An 18691-nucleotide genomic window follows, 5' to 3' on the forward strand; every position below is an offset into this window, starting at 1 on the left:
GACACACGGGGAGGACAGAGACGCACGGGGAGGACAGAGACGCACGGGGAGGACAGAGACGCACGGGGAGGACAGAGACGCACGGGGAGGACAGACACACGGGGAGGACAGGGACACATGGGGGACAGGGACGCATGGAAAGGGTGGGGACAGAGACTCATGGGGAGGACAGAGACACACGGGGGAGGGGGAGGACAGAGACACATGGTTGGGAGGACAAAGGGAGACTTCGGAGCTTCAAGTGAGTCCTCCCGCTCACCGTCCGCCCCTCACACACGGGCTGGGCTGGGGCTGTGTATCCTGGGTTTCAAGCACAGCACGAACGCGTGAACAAGGTTAAGGAGAAGCCGCTATCCTAAGACTCACTACTCTTTTCACCTAAACTCAACCGCTTCAAATTCATCCTAAACTGGTGCCTATAAAATCCAAGAGCTTTTAGATAATTCCCAACACCACAAGCCTGGCAGCCAGAGTTGTGCTGCCAACCCAAAGGCACGTGGCTCAAATCCACCAGCTGCTTCACGAGGGAAGGATGGGCAGTCTCCTCCCGTGGGTCAGGTCCAACGGGACGGCGCTCAACGATCCTCTAACCACCTGGCCCGACTAGCCTGGGTTCAACGGACCACACGCACACAGACACATACCTCGTCCAGCTGGCCAGGAGACACCAGATTATCCTCAAAAGCAGGGAGCTGGCAGCCGGCCCTGCAGCTGCAGAAGGGACCCGCTTCCTCCTCGCACGGCGCCATGACTCTGCAGTTTGCATCCGGGCCTCCTCGTGGCCCCTGCGGGGCCTCCCTCTCGCTGCATTCCAGACACGGCCCCGGCTTTCCTGCCGTGGGGCCCCCGACCGCCTCCTCCTGGGAATCGAGCGAGGTCTGCGCACTCTTCTCCATCCCAGACTTCCTCAGCCTGGGCAGAAACTTGCCGGACTCCAGCTCCGACTGCCCATAGTAATGGCCTTCTTTCTCCGCATCCTCCTCCAGAGGCTTCAGGTCAGCCTGGGGGTCCTGGAAGGCGTCAGCCTGCGGGAGGACGGGGACACTGCCCTCCTCTTTCTCTGACTCGGACTCACTCCCTCCTCCTGGGGACAGCTCGGACGCAGAGATGGGACGGAAGTGGGTGCGAGGAGAGATGCGGATGGCCCTGTACTGAGTCCGGTCCACGCCGCAGGTTCTGGGCTGGAACATTTCACCGTCCGAGTCAGAGCAGAGGATGGACTTGGGCTTGAAACTGGGGCTGAAGGACGCAATCCCTTCAGGCTCCAAGGCGCACTCGACGTGCAGGACCTGGGAGAGGGGACCGCTCAGGTCCAGGGATGACAGTGGACACTCAAGGCCTGGGTCTTCCATCTGGAAGCTGCTGCATGCGCCCAGCAAGTCTTCGTGGAAGATGAAGGAAAACCCCTTGTCCCAGCCGCACTCTCCGCTCCTGGGCGGGTCATTCTGGTCAAAGGACACCACAGGCCGCCACAGCTGCCTGTGGCCTGGAGCAAAGCTATTTCCGGGTGTCATGAAGACGTCGGTGCCGGCGATGGTCACCACGTCCGAGGCGGCACACTGCAGCAGGCTGCCCCTTGCGGGGCCAGGCGGCACCACGGCCCACTCTCCATCTCTGCCGAAGGCCTTGAGCTCCCCATACACACCCCCCAGGATGAACGCACTCTCCTTCTCCTGAGCCACATCCCAGGGCCTGGAGGGCGTGGTGTAGTCCCCCGCATCCATCTCCACCGGCTTCTGCAGGCCACCCCTCTGGCCCTCCCACAGGCGGTATTCCGACCTCTGCACGGCTTTTTGGGGCTCCTGGAGGCCCTCGGTCTCGGTGTCCACACAGCAGCAGTACTTATTCACGTTGGCAGAGAACAGTTCGCTGCCCATCACATCTGTCTCCACTGTGGCCACTGGGGTCCAGATGCCCTTCATGGGCCCCGAGCGGTGGCTGTCCCCAGGTGGAGTGCAGCCTCCGCATGGCGGTGGGCTGGCCACGTCTCTGCTTCCTGGCTGCTGTTCAAGTGGGATTCCACAGACAGACTCCAGCTTCGACTTCCTCTTGGAAACCAAGGTGGGGATGGGGCCCAGAGTCCTGCAGGGCGTCTGGCAAGCTTCGTCCTGCAGGAACTCGAGCAGCTCCTCGTCACCGTAATGCGAGGACACAGCGGGAACCACGTAGCTCACGGCCTCTTCCAGCTGGCCGCTCAGCGTCTCCGTGTCCGAGTGGGAGCAGGGGCTGCAGGTCCTCGTGGAGAGGTTGGAGCAGTGTCCGTCCTCGTCAAAGGCACTGTTTCTGGTCCACATGAGCAGTCGCGACCGGGTCTTCCCGAGCACGGCAGCACTAGAGTCTGCATTTTCATTTTCCAAGTTGAGTGTTTCAAAAGAAAACGGCAGGACAGAATCACTGCATTGCACTTCAAACACCGAAAAACAAGAGTTGATGCCAGATCCTTCACGAATGTCCGAGAAGAGCTCCTGGCCGCTGGCCAGCAGGTGTGGGCCGAGCACGGACCCGTCCAGGAGCGGAGAGAGCCGGATTGGTGAGTCTCCCCCGAAGCTCTCGGCGTCAGCGTCCCCCGAGCTGGACGAGCTGCAGTCCCAGAAGTGGGCCAGGCCCTCCGCGGTCCCTCGCAGGAGCAGGCCCTCGGCGGCCCCCGGGCCGGCAGGCTCGGCCCATATTGCACGCTCCCCTTCCAACTCCATTCCGTCAAACACTATACAACACTCGGCCTCGAGGCCCGCCTGCTCGCTGCCTTTCTTTCGGAGCATGTTCAGGATCCGACTTTCTCCATGCATTGTTTCTGAGGCACCAGGATCCAACATGGATCGCTCAATGTCCACTTCATAGAAGTGCGTGAATTCTGACAGATGAATGTCATCTGTGAGATGCGTGTCCTCCGAAGGAGAACAGAACGACGTTCCAGTGAGGCCGATGGCCTCGCTGGCCACTGCAGGCATCTCCACAAAGTGACCGTCGACAAAGGTGCCGGCGGGAAGGTACGCCCCGTGGGGGCCACCACCGACGCACAGCCCACGCACGGCCTCCGCCAGCTCGCCCCCAGCGTCCGCGAGGAGCAGGCTGGGCTCCGGCCGGTGGCGGTAGGTGGTCTCCAGCTTGCTCTTCCTGCTGGAGGGCAGGAAGTACTCGGCGATGGGCTCCGTGTACCAGAGCGGCTCCTCCTTGTACTCCTGCTCGGCCCGGCCCTCGGCACACAGCTCCGGGCGCTCGGGGCCGCCGTCCCTGCGCCCCGGCTCCTTCGGGGGCCTCCGGCCGCGTCTGCACAGCTGCTTGATGGAGCCGCCGCCACTGCTGCTGCTGCTGCCCGCACGGACGCCCCTCTCCACCGCCCTGCCTGGGAGGCGGCCCTGCCCGCTTCGCCCCTTCTTGCTGCGTGCCTCCCGGGCCCGGTGCCGCACTCGGACGCACTTGGTGGGTCCCCGGGGCTCTCCCAGGGGCCCGCTGGAGCTGGAGCCGGCCTCACTGGAGCCGGAGGACCAGGAGCGGGGGCGGGCCTTGCCCTCGGGCCGGTGCCGGCCCTGTTTTGCGGAAGGCGCTGGCAGCTCCTCCGGCCCAGCCTCGGGCTGGCTCGGGCTCCGGCCCAGTGCCCCGTCGTGGGGGCGGGAGGGCGCACCCCGGCCCCTCGCCCTGGTGGCCTCGCTCTCGCTGGGACCCTCCTTGGGAGAGGATGTGTCGGTGCTGGCTGGCGGGGCTGTGGATGACGACGAAGAGCTGGAGTAAGAAGAGCTTTTGGATTTGTTCCACACGGTCATGATCTCCTGCAGGCAGACGGGCTTCTCAGAGAGTGGAGGGAACGCTTCATAGTACCTGAGAACAGAGGGTTCACAGTGAACGGGGCACAGCAGCTGCGGCAGAGCTGTATCCCCAGCTGTGAGTGGGCCCCATGACGCCCCCACCCTCAAGGGGGCCCCACGTGGCCACAGTCCCACTGTGGTTCATGTCAGTCACCCTCGTGTGGTGTGGGGTGGGTCTTGCTAGACCAGCTGGGGAGGCAGGCTCCTTTGGGGACAGACACTCGTGACAAGGGGCCCCGTGAGGGTATTCGATTAGCAGGCTCCCCAGTCACGGCGATCTTCAAGTTCTTATTTCATGCATCTGAACCTCGAGCTGGGACCCCGGCTCGTATACACCAGGCAGGGGTCTCCACCTCAAAGGGACGAGGCCACCACTGTGACCGCCACATGAACATAAGAGCCCCGATGGTGCTGGTGTAGAGCAGGCTGTGGCCAGGGCCTGCCTGCAGTGCTCAGGGGGCAGAGTGCAAGCTCCAGAGGTCCCGCCGCACGGGGTGCTGACTGAGCCTCAGAGGGTCACCCACTGTGCCGCAGGGGAGGCTGGGCAGCACACGCCTCAGGGTGCCGCTGGGGGTCCAACAGAACAGGGCCAAGCACACTCCCGGGGTGCTGCTGTGCGTACATCTCCACTTGATCCTTCGCTGTTGGGGACAGCTCTGCTTCCGGGGAGGGAGATCCTTCCAGTTTTTTGTTAATCTTCTCTTCTGTTATGAATTAAAAATTCAGAAAGGTCTTTTCTATCTTGTTAATATAGGATATTTCAAAGTTTCTCAAGTAATGTTATTTCACTAGATAGTAAGCGAACTTCTGTGTCTGTAAATTGGTTTGTTTTCTTGTTAAAATTCTTTTTTTCTCTCTGCATGCTAGAGGGACTGTGGCCAGGTCATAGCCCGCAGGCTCAATGACATGGCATTTGAGGCCCACTGAGGGGACAGAGCCCTCAGGTCTCAGAGCTAAGCAAGAGGGCATCCAAGCCTGTCCCCACAGTCCCTCCACTGTCCATAGAGCGGTCCACTCCACTGACCCTGGTCTGCAGGTGTGTGCACCCAGGACCCCACGTGTGTCCGTCCCCCCCACCCCACCCCCGCTAACCACGGTCTGCAGAATGCACACACAGGTCTTTTCCAGGTGGACGAGAAGTAGTGGTGCCGCCCACGGCGGACCTAGCAAGGAGCCCACCCTCAGAACACACGTGGGCACACCCTCACACCAGGCCTGAGGGCCTGCTAGCCAACATCATGGCCACAGAGCGGAGAAGCTGAAAGCAGGGTCTGAGGCAGGCTCCCTGCAGCTCTCAGGGGCTGTCCTGAGCCCACTGAGAGACCCCAGCAAGGCTGCCCCAGGAAAGCCTCCTGGCGCTCCACTGGAAGCCCCTTTCTGATGGGACATAGTGGGCATGCTGGGGGTGCTACCTCCTCCCGTCCCTGAAGCTCACCTTGCTCACTCTGCAGGTCTTTCAGCCGGGAGCACAGTTCCTCCACAAGCGTCTCGATGCCTGAGCTCTGTGGGCATAAGACACACATCATCCACTGTCACATGCATCACCACCTCCCCAAGGACAGGAGAGATCCACCTTCGCAAACAGCACAGAGCCTAGGCCAGCCCGCCAAACGCATCCTTGGACATTTGCTAAAGTGCAGACCCACGGGCTCGGGGCTGAGAGCCAGGCAGCCCTGCTCCCATCAGCAGGGACCCGCCCTGAGAGCAGAGGCTATGGGCAGCATCGCAGCCCCAGTGGGAAGAGGGCGTGCCCCCGAGAGCCTGTAGCCGAGGTCGGAGGGGCCAGCATTCCCAGCACGTTGCTGCCATCCCCAGGGCAGCACCGCTCCAGTTATCCGGGTCCAACTGCCCGTCTTCAGGACAGAGCCCTCGAGGACTCAGCTGTGTTCAGTGGCCAGAGCACAGCAGCCCAGACAGGACAGGCCGCTTGGTCCTGCCTGCCCAACCTCTGAGTCTCCCTGAGCTAAAAATAGAAGCCAGCCATTCACCCAGCAGGAATGACTCAGCACCGCAGACGACAGGACGCAGGCCTCAGTGGGCAGCAGGGACAGCAGGGCCGGGCTACGACGCTGCCAGCACCTCTCCTCCCCCTGCCAGTGGAGGAAGAGGCCTCACAGGAAGATGGCCCAAGGGAGAAGGGACAAGCTGGACAAGGCGGCCCTCTATGGGGACACTCCTGCACTGTGGCACAACCCGCCCCCAACAGCGCTCTGACCACAGGCAGCAGCTTACCCCAACGTGCAGGGGCTGAGCAGGCCGGCCGCTGCGCGCCATTCCCTCCACAGGACTCTGGCCAGGGTCACCTGACACCACCCCTGGGCACAGGGCTGTTCACACAGAGCAGTCATAGGGCACTAGCCTCTGGGCCGTGCGTGTCCAACCCACCACATGCACGCCTATGTGACCGTGGGGCCCTGGTGCCCACATTACCCTCGGAGAGGACACTGTCCCCACGCCAGTGAAGGCCAGGTGGTGGGGCGTGCTATGTGTGCCCCGTGTACGCACACGGATCTCACCCGACAGTCCATACCTGGCCGCTGATGCCCTGCTCGGACATGCTCATTCAGAGCGCCCGCACACTGGCTCCGCCAAGCGCAGGCACACGGCCCTGGTCCTGGGCAGGAATCCCAACACACAGCCAGGGCTGCACCCACTGTCCAGGACGGCCTGGGCAGCGCAGCTCAGAGTCCAGGGATGAGCTCCACAGACCCCGTCCACACACAGTCACCAGGGAATCGACTCCCTTCCACCCAAGCAGGTTCTTACTAAGCTCCAATCTTACTGCCTCCAAAAAAAGATGAAATACTAGTCTCTATTCTGCTTTTAGTGGCTTAATAAAAACAAAATTGAGTTCTACCTAATTATCAAGACCAAACAAATACCAAAAACAAGCTTGTAACTTCAAAGACAGAGAAAAAGACTAAGTGAACATAAGAATTCAAAATTTAAGGGAGCTCTGGTGGCAAGACACTGCACTGCAATCCTAGAGGTAAACGGTTCAAATCCACCAGATGCTCTGCTGGAGAAGGAGGGGGCAATCTCCTCCTGTACCAGTCAGATCTGATTTGATGGTACATGTAAAAATAATAAAAAAATGAAAGACTTCAACATTCTGTTTTCTCTTTCCCATAGGAGCAGGTCTGAGGCTGCTGATTGTCTGGTATGTGTCTTGCCCAATAATCGCAGACCCTCGACAGTTCTGCACCCCTTGGGAGGACGCCTCAGGAGGACATCTTCAGGAGGATCTCCTTGGCAGGACCCCCTCGGGAGGACCATCTAGGGAGGACTCCTCAGGAGCTTGGGCAGTGTCTGAGAAGCTGTAGCCGTGGATGCTCTCCTGAGCAGGCCCCTGACTGGCAACCACCTGGGCAAATGCAGGGGTCACAGGAGCACTGTGGTCTGCACCTCCTGGTGCCCCTGGGCCCAGTGCTGGTTGTTGACAACAGAACAGCAAGAGGCTCCTACGGGATCAAGAGGAAACCAGGTGCCTGACACCTATGTGCACTCTGACCACAACACTGTCACTGGCTGCCTCGGAGCCCCGCCCCGCCCTGTCCTCACCAGCTCTCACACTCAAGCCCACTGCTACAGACACTGTGTCACCCACCCTGCACAGGGACTTGCTCCTTTTCTCTGAGTGGCCACCTGTGCCAGCATGTCTTTGTCTAAGGACTGGGCCCTCCTGACAACATGCTCAAAGCGACGGTGTATCATGGAAAGATGTTCCAGGAGACTGTATGTGGTTCTTGGCCACGCTCCCAGTCTGCACCGGTTCTCACCCCAGGGCACTATTCCCTAGCAAAGGACAGAGGTCTGTCAGGTGACCTCTAAGGGCACGCATGCAGAACCTTAAGAGCAACGCTGGACCAAGGACTAGACCCTCAAGGCAGGCAGAGTGCTGGGTCATGTGGAGATCGTCACCGACACAAGGAATGTGCCCAGGATGCTTTGCTGGGGTACCAACCTGCTCACAGATCTTCACATCAGGCTTAACACCAAGTTTAACACAAAAAGGGAGCGAGAAAAAAGAAGTCCAAACTTTCTAGTATAAATGTCTAATTATGACAGTATGATGACTTTCCAAGTATTGTGGGTGTCACCCGATTCAGCTCCCATCACCCCACTGACAGTGGAACATAAACCCACTTCGTCATATACGGACCAGGGCCCCCATGGCCCCATCACCCTGCTAGCAGCGGAACACAGACCCACCTCGTCAGACACAGATCAGAAGAGTCCCCCCTTACCTCGTCAGATACAAACCCTGCCCCCCATGGCCCCATCACCCCAGTGACAGAGGAATACAGATACACCTGGTCACATACAGACGCCCAGACCCCCCAAGGCCCGATCACCCTCTGACAGCATAACACAATCCTACTTCGTCTCATGCAGATCAGGGTCACCCATGGCCCCATCACTCCAATGACGGCAAAATGCAGACCCACCTGGTCAGATACAGACCAGGGCCCCCCGTGGCCCCCTCACCCCGCTGACAGTGGAACACAGACCCACCTCGTCGGATGCAGAACGGAGACACTGGACTGCTGCCTGCTTTTTCATTTCTTCCAGCGTGAGGTCTGAAGACTTCTTCTTGCTCTTTCCCCATTTCTTACAGGCGCCCTTCTCCCAGCCCAGGAAGATGTCATTCTCCTACAAGGAGATTGGACAAAGCTGAGTGATCACGTGTGGATACACGATCCCTGCTGAGAGTACAGCCACCATCACAGGACACTGTGGACCGCCCCAGTCTACCCAGTGTCAAGAGTACAGACACTGTCACTAGAGATGTTGTCGCTTCAGGACCAGCCTCTGGAGCGAGATGTGCGCAGCCGGCACTGGTGCAAGGCTGAGTCCACCTTTCAGGATCTCGCCTAGAAGACCTCAAGGAGGACATACAGGAAGGACTGAGTGTCAGCACTGCCCACCTACTCCCCTGGGTCACTCATGCCCAACAGAGAAATCTGAAGAACATGTGAAGAGGAGGAAGAAGGGACCGCAGAGCGGGCAGTCACCCAGTGAGCCCACGTAGTGTTCATAAGGAGCGTAGTGGGTGTGGTCAGCCTTTGCTGTTGGCTCTGAAAGCACTGGTGACCCTACACCACACCGCTACCCTCTAAGGTATAAGGGACCCAAGTCAGGGAATTCCAACGGCCTCCTGCACATGTACAGACTGGACAGTGAGTACAGACAGCTTCAACGCCTCTGAATTGTGGTGCTGGAGAAGTGTCCACTACCATGCAAAACACCAACGCCAGCAACATCTCACTACTGTGCTGTCACCCGCTGCTGCTTATTACACCACATGCCACTAAAACCGGTCTGGGTTCATAATATTCTATGAGGCCTAGAATCTAAGGGTTATTTTAAAAGAATTGTCCTGTCTGCAAAGAGTTTCCCTGGATAGAGTACGGCCTCAGCCAACCGACAGACAGCAAGAGCAGATGGAAGTTAGACTATCAAGTGCACCAGTGTGGACCTGGGAGCAGATCTCTCTCTCTCTCTCTCACACACACACACACACACACACACACACACACGCGCGCATGCGCGCGCGCACAAATGCACACACATGGACACATGAGATGGGACAAAGAAGAAACAGCACATTTCAAACCCCACGCACCCACCACCCAATATGATCCAACACAGGGAAGGGACCTCTCTCCCACCCTTATCAGTAAACTCAGCTGCCTTGTGATTGTGAAGCCTTTATTTTTCAAAGCTATCCAGAACAATCCATATACTTCTACAAGCAATTTTTCTACCTTTCTCATTTTACAAACCACGAAAAATGCCTCTGTCTTTAAGCAGCTTAGAATCCCACTGCCATGATCCAGGCCATTCCTGGAACGGCCAAGCCTGACCCTCCCAGCAGTGTGCTGACCACATCTGGCCTGCAGTGCTGGCCCTCACTGCACTGTGCTGACCTCACTCCTGGCCCTCACTGCAGGGGGCTGACCACGTCTGGCCTGCACTCCTGGCCCTCACTGCACTGTGGTGACCACGCCTGGCCCGCACTGCTGGCCCTCACTGCAGCGGGCTGACCACGCCTGGCCCGCACTGCTGGCCCGCACTGCAGTGCGCTGACCTCACTCCTGGCCCTCACTACAGTACGCTGCTCCAGCGGGGCAGCAATGATGACAGGCTGGGGCTGAGAAAGGCAAAGCAGCAAAAGGTGCCACTGACTGATCAAACAATGTCCTCAAAACCCAACGTCACCTTGGCTGCAGTCCACTTCTCGGTGGTGTGCTGCTATATGATGTGTCATGGTCTGACGGCAGGGGTGTGTTCACGGAGTGGCCTGCATCACCTTCTACCTTCCACTCGGTCCCATGACGTCAGTTCCCACCGAGAGCACCTCCTCACGGCCTTCTACTGAAAGACTACCACCAGAGCTCCTACTTTTTATCTCACAAGGAGAGATGCTGAGAGTTGGGCATGTCACTTGGAACCAGGGTCCCTATGCTGACAACCTCCTGGACCTGAGAGAGATCTGAGGCCAAGACACCCACAGAAACTACAGAGACAAGGACTTCCTCCCTGCAGAGCCAGCACCCTGAACACAGCCTTCCAGCCATCTGATGCTGAGAAAACAAGGGTCCATCTGTGACGGCCACCCACTTGTGCTGTCTGTGACAGCAGTGAACTCCACCAAGCAGCACGAGGATGGCGTTCTGAAACACCAAGGAGCTCAAGTTTAAGCTGTGCCCTGCTGCACAGATGTGATGGCACCATTCCCCATGCTGACAGGGACAGAGCCACCAGGAACCCAGTGGAACCAGAGCCTGAGGCGTGGAGTCACCCCTAGTTCTGGAGGCCATGAGGTCACATCTGACAACAGCCTGCTGAAACAACTAGCATGACTGCTCCATTACAAACTAGACTGATCCTTCCTTCAGTTCAGTCCTGTCACTGGGCTAAGGGCCCATTCATTCCCTCAGTTCTGTCACAGAGGAGCTAAGTGGCCATCCTTCTCCCCCATCCTGTCACAGAGGAGCTAAGGACCCATCTTCCCTGCCACCAGTCACAGAGGAACTAAGGACCCATCTGTCCCCTCCCACCTGCCACAGAGGAGCTAAGGACCCATCTCCCCTGCCACCTGTCACAGAGGAGCTAAGGACCCATCTGTCCCCTCCCACCTGTCACAGAGGAGTTAAGGACCCACCCTTCTCAATTCTGTCACGGGAGCTGAGGGCCAATCCTTCCCTCCACCTGTCACAGGAGAGCTAAGGGCCCATCCTTACCCCCACTCATGGAGCAACTAGGGTTTAAACCAATGACCTTTCAGTTAGCATCTGAGTGGCTCACTCACTGGCCCACTGAGGCTTGAGAACTAACAGGAAGGAAAGAGCCGCATCCCACAGCGTGTCAGCAACACAGCTGGGGCCAGTTCTGCGCTGTAACAACTGTGGCCTCAGGGGGGCCACGGCCATCTGTCCACCGTCCTGTCCCCACACGCACCTGTTCCTGCAGGTCATAGTCGTAGCTGTCGTGAAGCAGCAAGCTGAGGACATACCGCGTGTAAATCATGGCATCGATGCCACATTTCTCCAGTTCCTGTCCCAGCCAGGTCTGCACAGGACCCAGCGCGTGAAGCAGAGACATCGCAGACACAGACCCAGGGCCGGGGTGAGAGCCGGAGGTGCTTCCGGGTGGCAAACCCTCCGCGACGACACTGGGGACAGGCCGCATCAGCTCAGGTTGTGGTCAGCCAGGTGGCACGGAGCATTCTGTGCAGCGGATGTTCTGGGGGCCAGAGAGATCGTCACGCCAGGGGGAAGGGGGGCTGCCGGGCGTCCAGGAGGAGCCTGGGGGTCTGCCGGAAGCCGGCATCTAGAGCAGGACGCTCCTATCCAGGCGAGACCGGCAGGTCGGCATCCCCTGACCGGTGCACAGGTGAGTGACTCCTGTCACTTCACACGGAGGCCCAACCTGCAGGTGCGGGGAGAGAGATACAAAGACTCCAGTAAAACAGTGACATTCCAGCAGGTCGTTCCTTCTCCTGAAGGCTTTGGCACACAGAACGCAGACTCCCCCTGCCGTCTCTCCACTGTCAGTGGGAGCGTTTACCGTCTGCAAGCAAAGGCCTGTCCTCTCCCCCGCAGACGCTTCGAGAGCGGACTGTGAGACCGCCTCCACCTACATACAACGCTGCGTGTCCTCCACACGCGCTGGACAGTGACCGGCATAACGACAGGGAAAACGGCTGCCCTCGTTAGGTTCCACAGGCGTCACCGGGCAGAGCGAGAGCAAGAGCAGCTTCACCGGCGGGGGAGCAGCTGACAGCAAGCTCTCGGCGGCCAGCGGGGCTGCCTGGTACACAGCACAGACGCCCTCTCCCAGTCAGCACCCCCCTGACAGGTCTACCAGCGCCAGAAACACCTAACAATGCCCTCAATAAACCACAATCTTCTTTACACTACGAGTTCCCATGGTCTAGTGGTACTGCACTGCGAACCCAAAGGCACAAGGTTCAAATCCACCAGCTCCTCCTGTGGGATTTACTGCCTCTGAAAACCCGCTGGAGGGTCAGCTAGGAGTCAGTTCTGGCTTCCAGGTGGCTAAGATTTATTATGCAAAATGTCGTTCCTAGTCAATGCTTAGCTGTTTATTCTAAGCAAGTATTTATCATATTAAGGAGAGGATAGACTGGGATACAAACCCCACTCCACTGGAAGCGTATATAAGCTCATGGGACCCCAGAGCTAGCCCTCTTCATCTCAGGATGCCTGCCTTCTTCCGTGGAGGGTCTACAATCTCACCAGTCTCTGAAGAGCGGCCTGCACACCTCCAGTCACGGAGTCATTCTCTTGATGGCTCTTCAGCGAACCACTAAACCCAAGGGACATAGAGAAGCTGGGGACCTGAACAAAGCCAGGGCTGCTGGTGTCAGAAATCATGGAGTTAGTTATACAGCAAATCAAACATCTGGGACAACGTTCACTTGACATTTCTTCTAACTGGTTTGCAACTAATCTTAGCAAAACCAATTAGGAATACAGACTTGAGAGCAAACAACAACATACACAATACACGGAGACGTGTATAAAGGCATCCGACAACAACAGACAGAAGAGCAACATCACAAAACAGGTGTAAATAAAGAGCTCTGCTGGTGTAGCACAGCCAGGTGTACTGCACTGCAAACTGCTGCATGTCTCCTGTTCAAGTACGTTAGCTCCTCCGGGAGAAAGCTGCGCCCTGGGAGACTAGCAGGCCTCTGAGTCAGGACCCTGGACAGCAGGGAGGCTCTTGAGTTTTAGAAGTCAAACGTGTTCTGGTGGACTGGAAGGCTGCTGGATCCAACCCCTCCTGGGCTCCAAGGGAGAGACATGGTGCAGTCTGCTCTGTATACATCACAACCTCCGAACCTACCCTGTGCTGCAGGACACATCCCAGTCCTGACAGTCAACACATCACAGCCTCAGAACCTACCCTGTGCTGCAGGACGGTCTGCCCCGCGCACAGTCTGCCCGAGTCTTGGCAGTCAAGGGTACTTCTACTCTCTGGGGTCATTATGAGTTAAAACAAAATCAGTGGTGATGGGTGTGTTTTACAGGAAATGGTGTAATTATCACTTAAAAGGAGACTGTCATGAGACAGAAATAACTGTTAGGAACGTTAGAACTCGAACAACACTGTCCCATGTTGTTCTGTGCCACCAAGCCACAACTGACGGACTCACAGCTGCCTCTAGCAGGCTTTCAGAGGCGGGAGCTTACAGAGGGCATGCCCATACTTCTCCTGCAAAGGAACTGGTGGATTTGAACCACACCCCTTTGGGTTGGCAGCATCACTCCTTACCACTAAGCCAGTAGAGTTCCTAGTAAAGGAAAGAAAAGATAAAATATAGATTTAAAAGTAAAGAAAAAGAGAAACTAAGGACAGATTATGACAAGAAAACAAAAATAAAAATGGCAGATTTAATTTTAAATCTAAACAAATATAAATGGTCTGAACACTCAATTAAAAAGCAGAGACACAAAACTATCTGAGATATCATCTCACCATACTCAGAATAGCAAAATTTAACACAACAGCAAGCAACAAATGCTGGCGAGGTTGTGGAGAAACTGGAACCCTTATTCACTGTTGCTAGGAGTTAAAACGGTGCAACCACTGTGGAAGGCGGTGTGGCGCTTTCTCAAAAAGTTGCAATTAGAGATACCATTTGACCCAGCAATTCCAATACTGGGAAAATACCCTAAAGAGACCACAACCGACATCCACGCAGATACATGCACACCCATGTTTATTGCGGCTTTGTTCACAATAGCAAGGTTGGAAAAAACCTAAGTGCCCATCAACAAATGAATGGATAGAGAAACTGATATATTCACACAATGGAATACTATGCTGCATTGAAAAACAAAGAACTCATGCATTATTATTAAAAATGGGTGACCCTGGAGGACATTATGCTGAGTGACATATCTCAGTCACAAAAGGACAAATACTGCATGATGCCACTGTTGTAGAATGGGACTGACATCAGGGTTGGGGTAAGACTGAGAAAAACTGGATAAATTATGTATACTGCATTGAAACAGATGAGGGAGAGAATAATTTAAAAGCAATATATGATAGGGTATTATGGTTATCACAAGAGTCCAGAATTAAGGTTGCATAGGGGAATGTACTTGGGGTGGTGGAGGGGTGTGGGGCAGATTGTATACCGAAAAAGGAATTTTTCTTTTGCTTTTCTTTTTCTTTTTTCCTTTTGCTTTTCAAAGAGAGGAGTGAAGGGGGGGAGGGCTGGGCAGGGAGAAAAGTGCAACAATGAATGAATGGAAATCCAAAATCTCTGTAAGTGTTCATTAAAATTAATAAAATGAAATAAAAAAAAACAGAGACAATCACACTGTGTTTTAAAACAGCAATATCCAACTATACGAAACTAATTTTAAAAGATAATTTTTAAAAATAAAGACATGAAAGTGAAAAGGAAAAGGGTTTTTAAGAAAGCCTATCATGCTCATGCAAATGGTTAAGTAAACATCAGGGAAAGACTATTTCACAGCAAGGACAACTGTTGCTATGTGCCATCGAGTCGCTTGCAACTCACAGTGACCCTGTGTACAAGAGCCCTAAACCCTGCTCTATCCTGTGCCAACCTCACTGTCTCCGACACACTTACTCCCACTTCCCAAATCATGGAATCGATCCATCTCATCGAGGGTCTTCCTCTTCTGTGCCGTCCCTCCACTCTCCCAAACATGATGTTCCTCTCTAAGGACTTGTTCCTCCTTGCAACACGCCCAAAGCATGTCAGACGAAGCTTCAGAATCCTTGCCTCCAAGGAGCAGCCTGGTTTCACCCTCTCCAGGATGAACCTGTTTGTTCTACTAGCAGTCCATGTTATGCTCAACACTCTTCTCCAGAACCACAGCTCAAAGACATCAATACTCTTTCTATCATCCATAGTCACTGTCCAGCTCTCCAATGCAGAGCATATATGGACCAGATCAGGTGCACCTTAGTCTCCAGCTTGACATCATTGCTCTTCAGTATTCTGGAGAGGTCCTTGACAGCTGACTTTCCCAATGCAATTCGTCTCTTGTGTTGACTGTGGAATCAAGCAAAGTAAAACTATTAACTACCTCAATCTCTTCACTATTCATTATAATGCTGCCATTTGGTCCAGTGGTGAGAATCTTTGTCTTCTTGATGTTGAGCTTCAATCCATATTGAAGGCTGCAGTCCTTGACCTTCTGCAGCAAGCGCTTCAAGCCCTCCTCAGTTTCACCAAGCAGGGTTGTGTCATATGCATAACTGCAGTTTGTTGCTGAATTTTCCTCCAATCCTGATGCCACATTCCTCCTCATACAGCCCAGCATCCAGGATGATCTGTTCTGCATACAAATTGAAAAGGTATGGAGACAGAATACATCCCTAGCGGACCCCCTTCCCAATTTTGAACCACACAGTATCTCCTTGTTCTGTTTTGATGACTGCCTCTTGGTTCAAGTATAGGTTTTGCATAAGCACAATCAAATGTTCTGGGATTCCCAGACTCAGAGTTAGCCACAATTTGTTGTGATCCACACAGTCAAAAGCCTTTGCATAGTCAATGAAACAACAGATAGACATTCCTCTGGTATTCTTTGCTTTCTGCCAAGATCCATCAAACATTAGCTATAATATCCCTAGTACCATAGCCTCTTCTAAACCCAATGTGCACATCTGGCAGTTCTCTGTCAACGTGTTGCTCTAGTCGTTTTTGGATAATTTTCAGCAGAATCTTGCTTGCATGTAATACTAATGATACTGTTCAATAATTTCCGCACTCCGTTGGGTCACCCTTCTTTGGAATTGGAACAAATACCAATCTCTTCCAGTCAGTTGGCCAGCTGGCTGTCCTCCAGATTTCTTGGCACAACTTAGTGAGAGCATCCAGGGCAGCGTCTGTTTGTTGAAATCTGTCAATTGGTATGCCATCAACTCCTGGAGCCTTGTTTTTTGCCAATTCTCTCAGAGCAGCTTGAACTTCTTCCTTCATCACCACAGGCTCTTGTTCATACATTGTTTCATGAAATCCTTCTGTGTCAGCCAATTCCTTTTGGTACACTGACTCTGTATACTCCCTCCATCTTCTTCTCTTAATGCTTCTTGAATCATTTAACATTCTGCCCAAAGCATTCTTAAGTATTGCCACTTGTGGCTTGAATTTGTTTTTCAATTCCTTCAGCTTAAGAAATGCTAATCGAGTTCAGTTCTTTTGATCATCTGGCTCCAGCTCTTTGCATATTTCATTATCATTATCTTGCTTTATCATCCCAAGCTGCCCTTTGAAGTTTTATATTCAGCTCTTTAATTTCTTGATTTCTCCCTTTAGCTTTGGCTTCTCGGTGCTCTAATACAATATTCAGAGTGTCATCTGACATCCATCTTGGTCTTTTCTTCCTCTTCTGCCTTTGTAATGACCTTATGCATTCTTCATGGATGATGTTCTTGATGTCCTCCCACAGCTCATTTGGTCTTCACTCACTGGTATTCAAGGCCTCAAACCTATTCCTGAGATGGTTTTGAAATTCAAGTGGGATGGACTTAAGGTCAAATTTTGGTTCTTAGAGATTTTATTTTCTTCAGCTTGAACTTGCATATGAGTAGTTGGTGGTCTGTCCCATAATCAGCACCTGGCCTGGTTTTTACAGGTGATGCTGAGCCTCTCCGGCGATTCTTTCCACAGATGTAGTCAATTTGATTCCTATGCATACCATCAAGTGAAATCCATGTGTATAGCCTGCGTTTGTTTCTTATAAAAGGTATTTGCAATGGATAAATCATTGAATGTGCAGAATTCTATCATTCTATGTCCAGCTTCATTTTGTCACCAAGTCCATGTTTTCCAGCTACTAATCCTTGTTCCCTGTTCACAACTTCTGCATTCCAATCACCCATTATTATCAATGCATCTTGACTGCATGTTCAACTGATTTCTGAGATGATTAACACAGGGAAAATGGCTATGTCGTAAGGGGTCACCGGTCATCATGGGTTTGCTGTCTATGTTGTTCAAGTCCACTGCTGGAGTCACCAAGCTAATAATCCATCCTGTGAGGGTCTTGCTCTCTGCCTCTGACCTTCTCCACCTTTCCCAGCCTGACATCTTCTTCCAAGGACTGGTCCCTCCTGACAACATCCACAAGTGTGTGAGACCGTCTTCACGATGGTTTGCGGCTGCGTTCTGCTCAGTCAGAATCCACCCCCAGCTCTCCCTTCAGCGGGTTTTTGGAGGCAGTGAACGGCCCAGGAGACGGCCCACCGTTCTGCCATGGAGTAGCTGTGGGATTTGTCACAGAGCCCTCCTGAGAGCTTCTTTCTGGTTGTTGCTGTGGTTGTGTGCCATCGAATCAGAACTAATTCATAGCTGACCCTCCAGCAGATTTTTGGAGAAGGTATGTGGACGGCACAGGAGGAGAGCACCTACCCTTCTTACAGAGTAGCTAGTGGGTGTGAACCACATGCCTTTGGGATTGCAGCACATCTTCCTACCACTAGGCCACCAGACCTCATAATGGTTTGATTAATTAATCAAGAGTCTCAAAATATATGAAGCAAAACCTGAAGAAGCCACAAGAAAAAAAATCCCCAACAAATCCCAAAGTATCCCAGAAGACGCCAGCATCTATTTCTAAGGAGATTTTAAAAAAACCAACTAAACCATCACAAACTTTAAACTGACTTCTTCAGCACTCTACATAATCAACAGTTGTTGTACAGACAGAATGCAATCGTGTCCTGTTTGCACTGTCCTCAGGACCGCGGCCATGTGGAGCAGCAGGGGACTGACTGCTAGCACCATATGCCCTGTCCTAGAACTTCATCAGATCCTCTCTGAGAGGACGGCAGATGACACACTAAATATGCCCAGAGCAGAAAGCCAGAAAATCGGAAACAAATCAGTCAGCCCAAAAGCTACGTCTTCAGGATAAGACAAAAACTGACAAAACCTAGAATGATGAAAAATGAGACTACTTCTCCCAGACTGATCAGTAAAGTGAAGGCACAAATCACCAATACAGGAAGAGTGGCTCCACGCCACACTGTGCAGACATCACAGGACAGCAAGAAGGAGCAGCGAACCTGATGCCAAGAAACTGAGCCAATCGCCGGGAAATCCCTGACAGCCAGAGTGCCACAGCCCAGGGAGGCAGCACGTGCCCGCGCCGACCTTGTGGGATGACGGGACAGCACGTGCCTGCGCCGACCCTGCGGGATGACAGGAAGGCACGTGCCCGCGCTGACCCCGCGGCACAGACTCGGGATAGGATGCTGTCATTTTTCACGGTCCCGGGCAACTTCAAAGGTGAATTTTAGGAAATACTTAAAAGAAAAAAATTTATATAAAATTCTAGATAACTGAACAACGTGGGTGCAAACAC

General features: G+C 53.9%; 1 protein-coding gene across 1 annotated transcript in view; it reads right to left on the reverse strand.

The window, feature by feature from the left end:
- KIAA0232 (KIAA0232 ortholog) overlaps positions 1-11504 on the reverse strand; it is a 15931-nt gene extending 4427 nt beyond the window's left edge. Inside the window, exons 1-5 of the mRNA XM_006893672.1 lie at positions 11268-11504; positions 8319-8456; positions 5239-5305; positions 4426-4507; positions 645-3816 (exon numbers count right to left, since the gene is read on the reverse strand). Of these exons, the coding sequence (XP_006893734.1) occupies positions 645-3816; positions 4426-4507; positions 5239-5305; positions 8319-8456; positions 11268-11498 (3690 nt within the window). The 5' untranslated portion in view covers positions 11499-11504. The remainder of the gene's footprint in view (positions 1-644; positions 3817-4425; positions 4508-5238; positions 5306-8318; positions 8457-11267) is intronic.
- Between the last annotated feature and the right edge of the window lie 7187 nt (positions 11505-18691).

The sequence above is a fragment of the Elephantulus edwardii genome, unplaced genomic scaffold (assembly GCF_000299155.1).
Source record: "Elephantulus edwardii isolate Elephantulus edwardi_28Jun2011 unplaced genomic scaffold, EleEdw1.0 scaffold00129, whole genome shotgun sequence".
In the NCBI taxonomy this organism is placed as follows: Eukaryota; Metazoa; Chordata; class Mammalia; order Macroscelidea; family Macroscelididae; genus Elephantulus; species Elephantulus edwardii.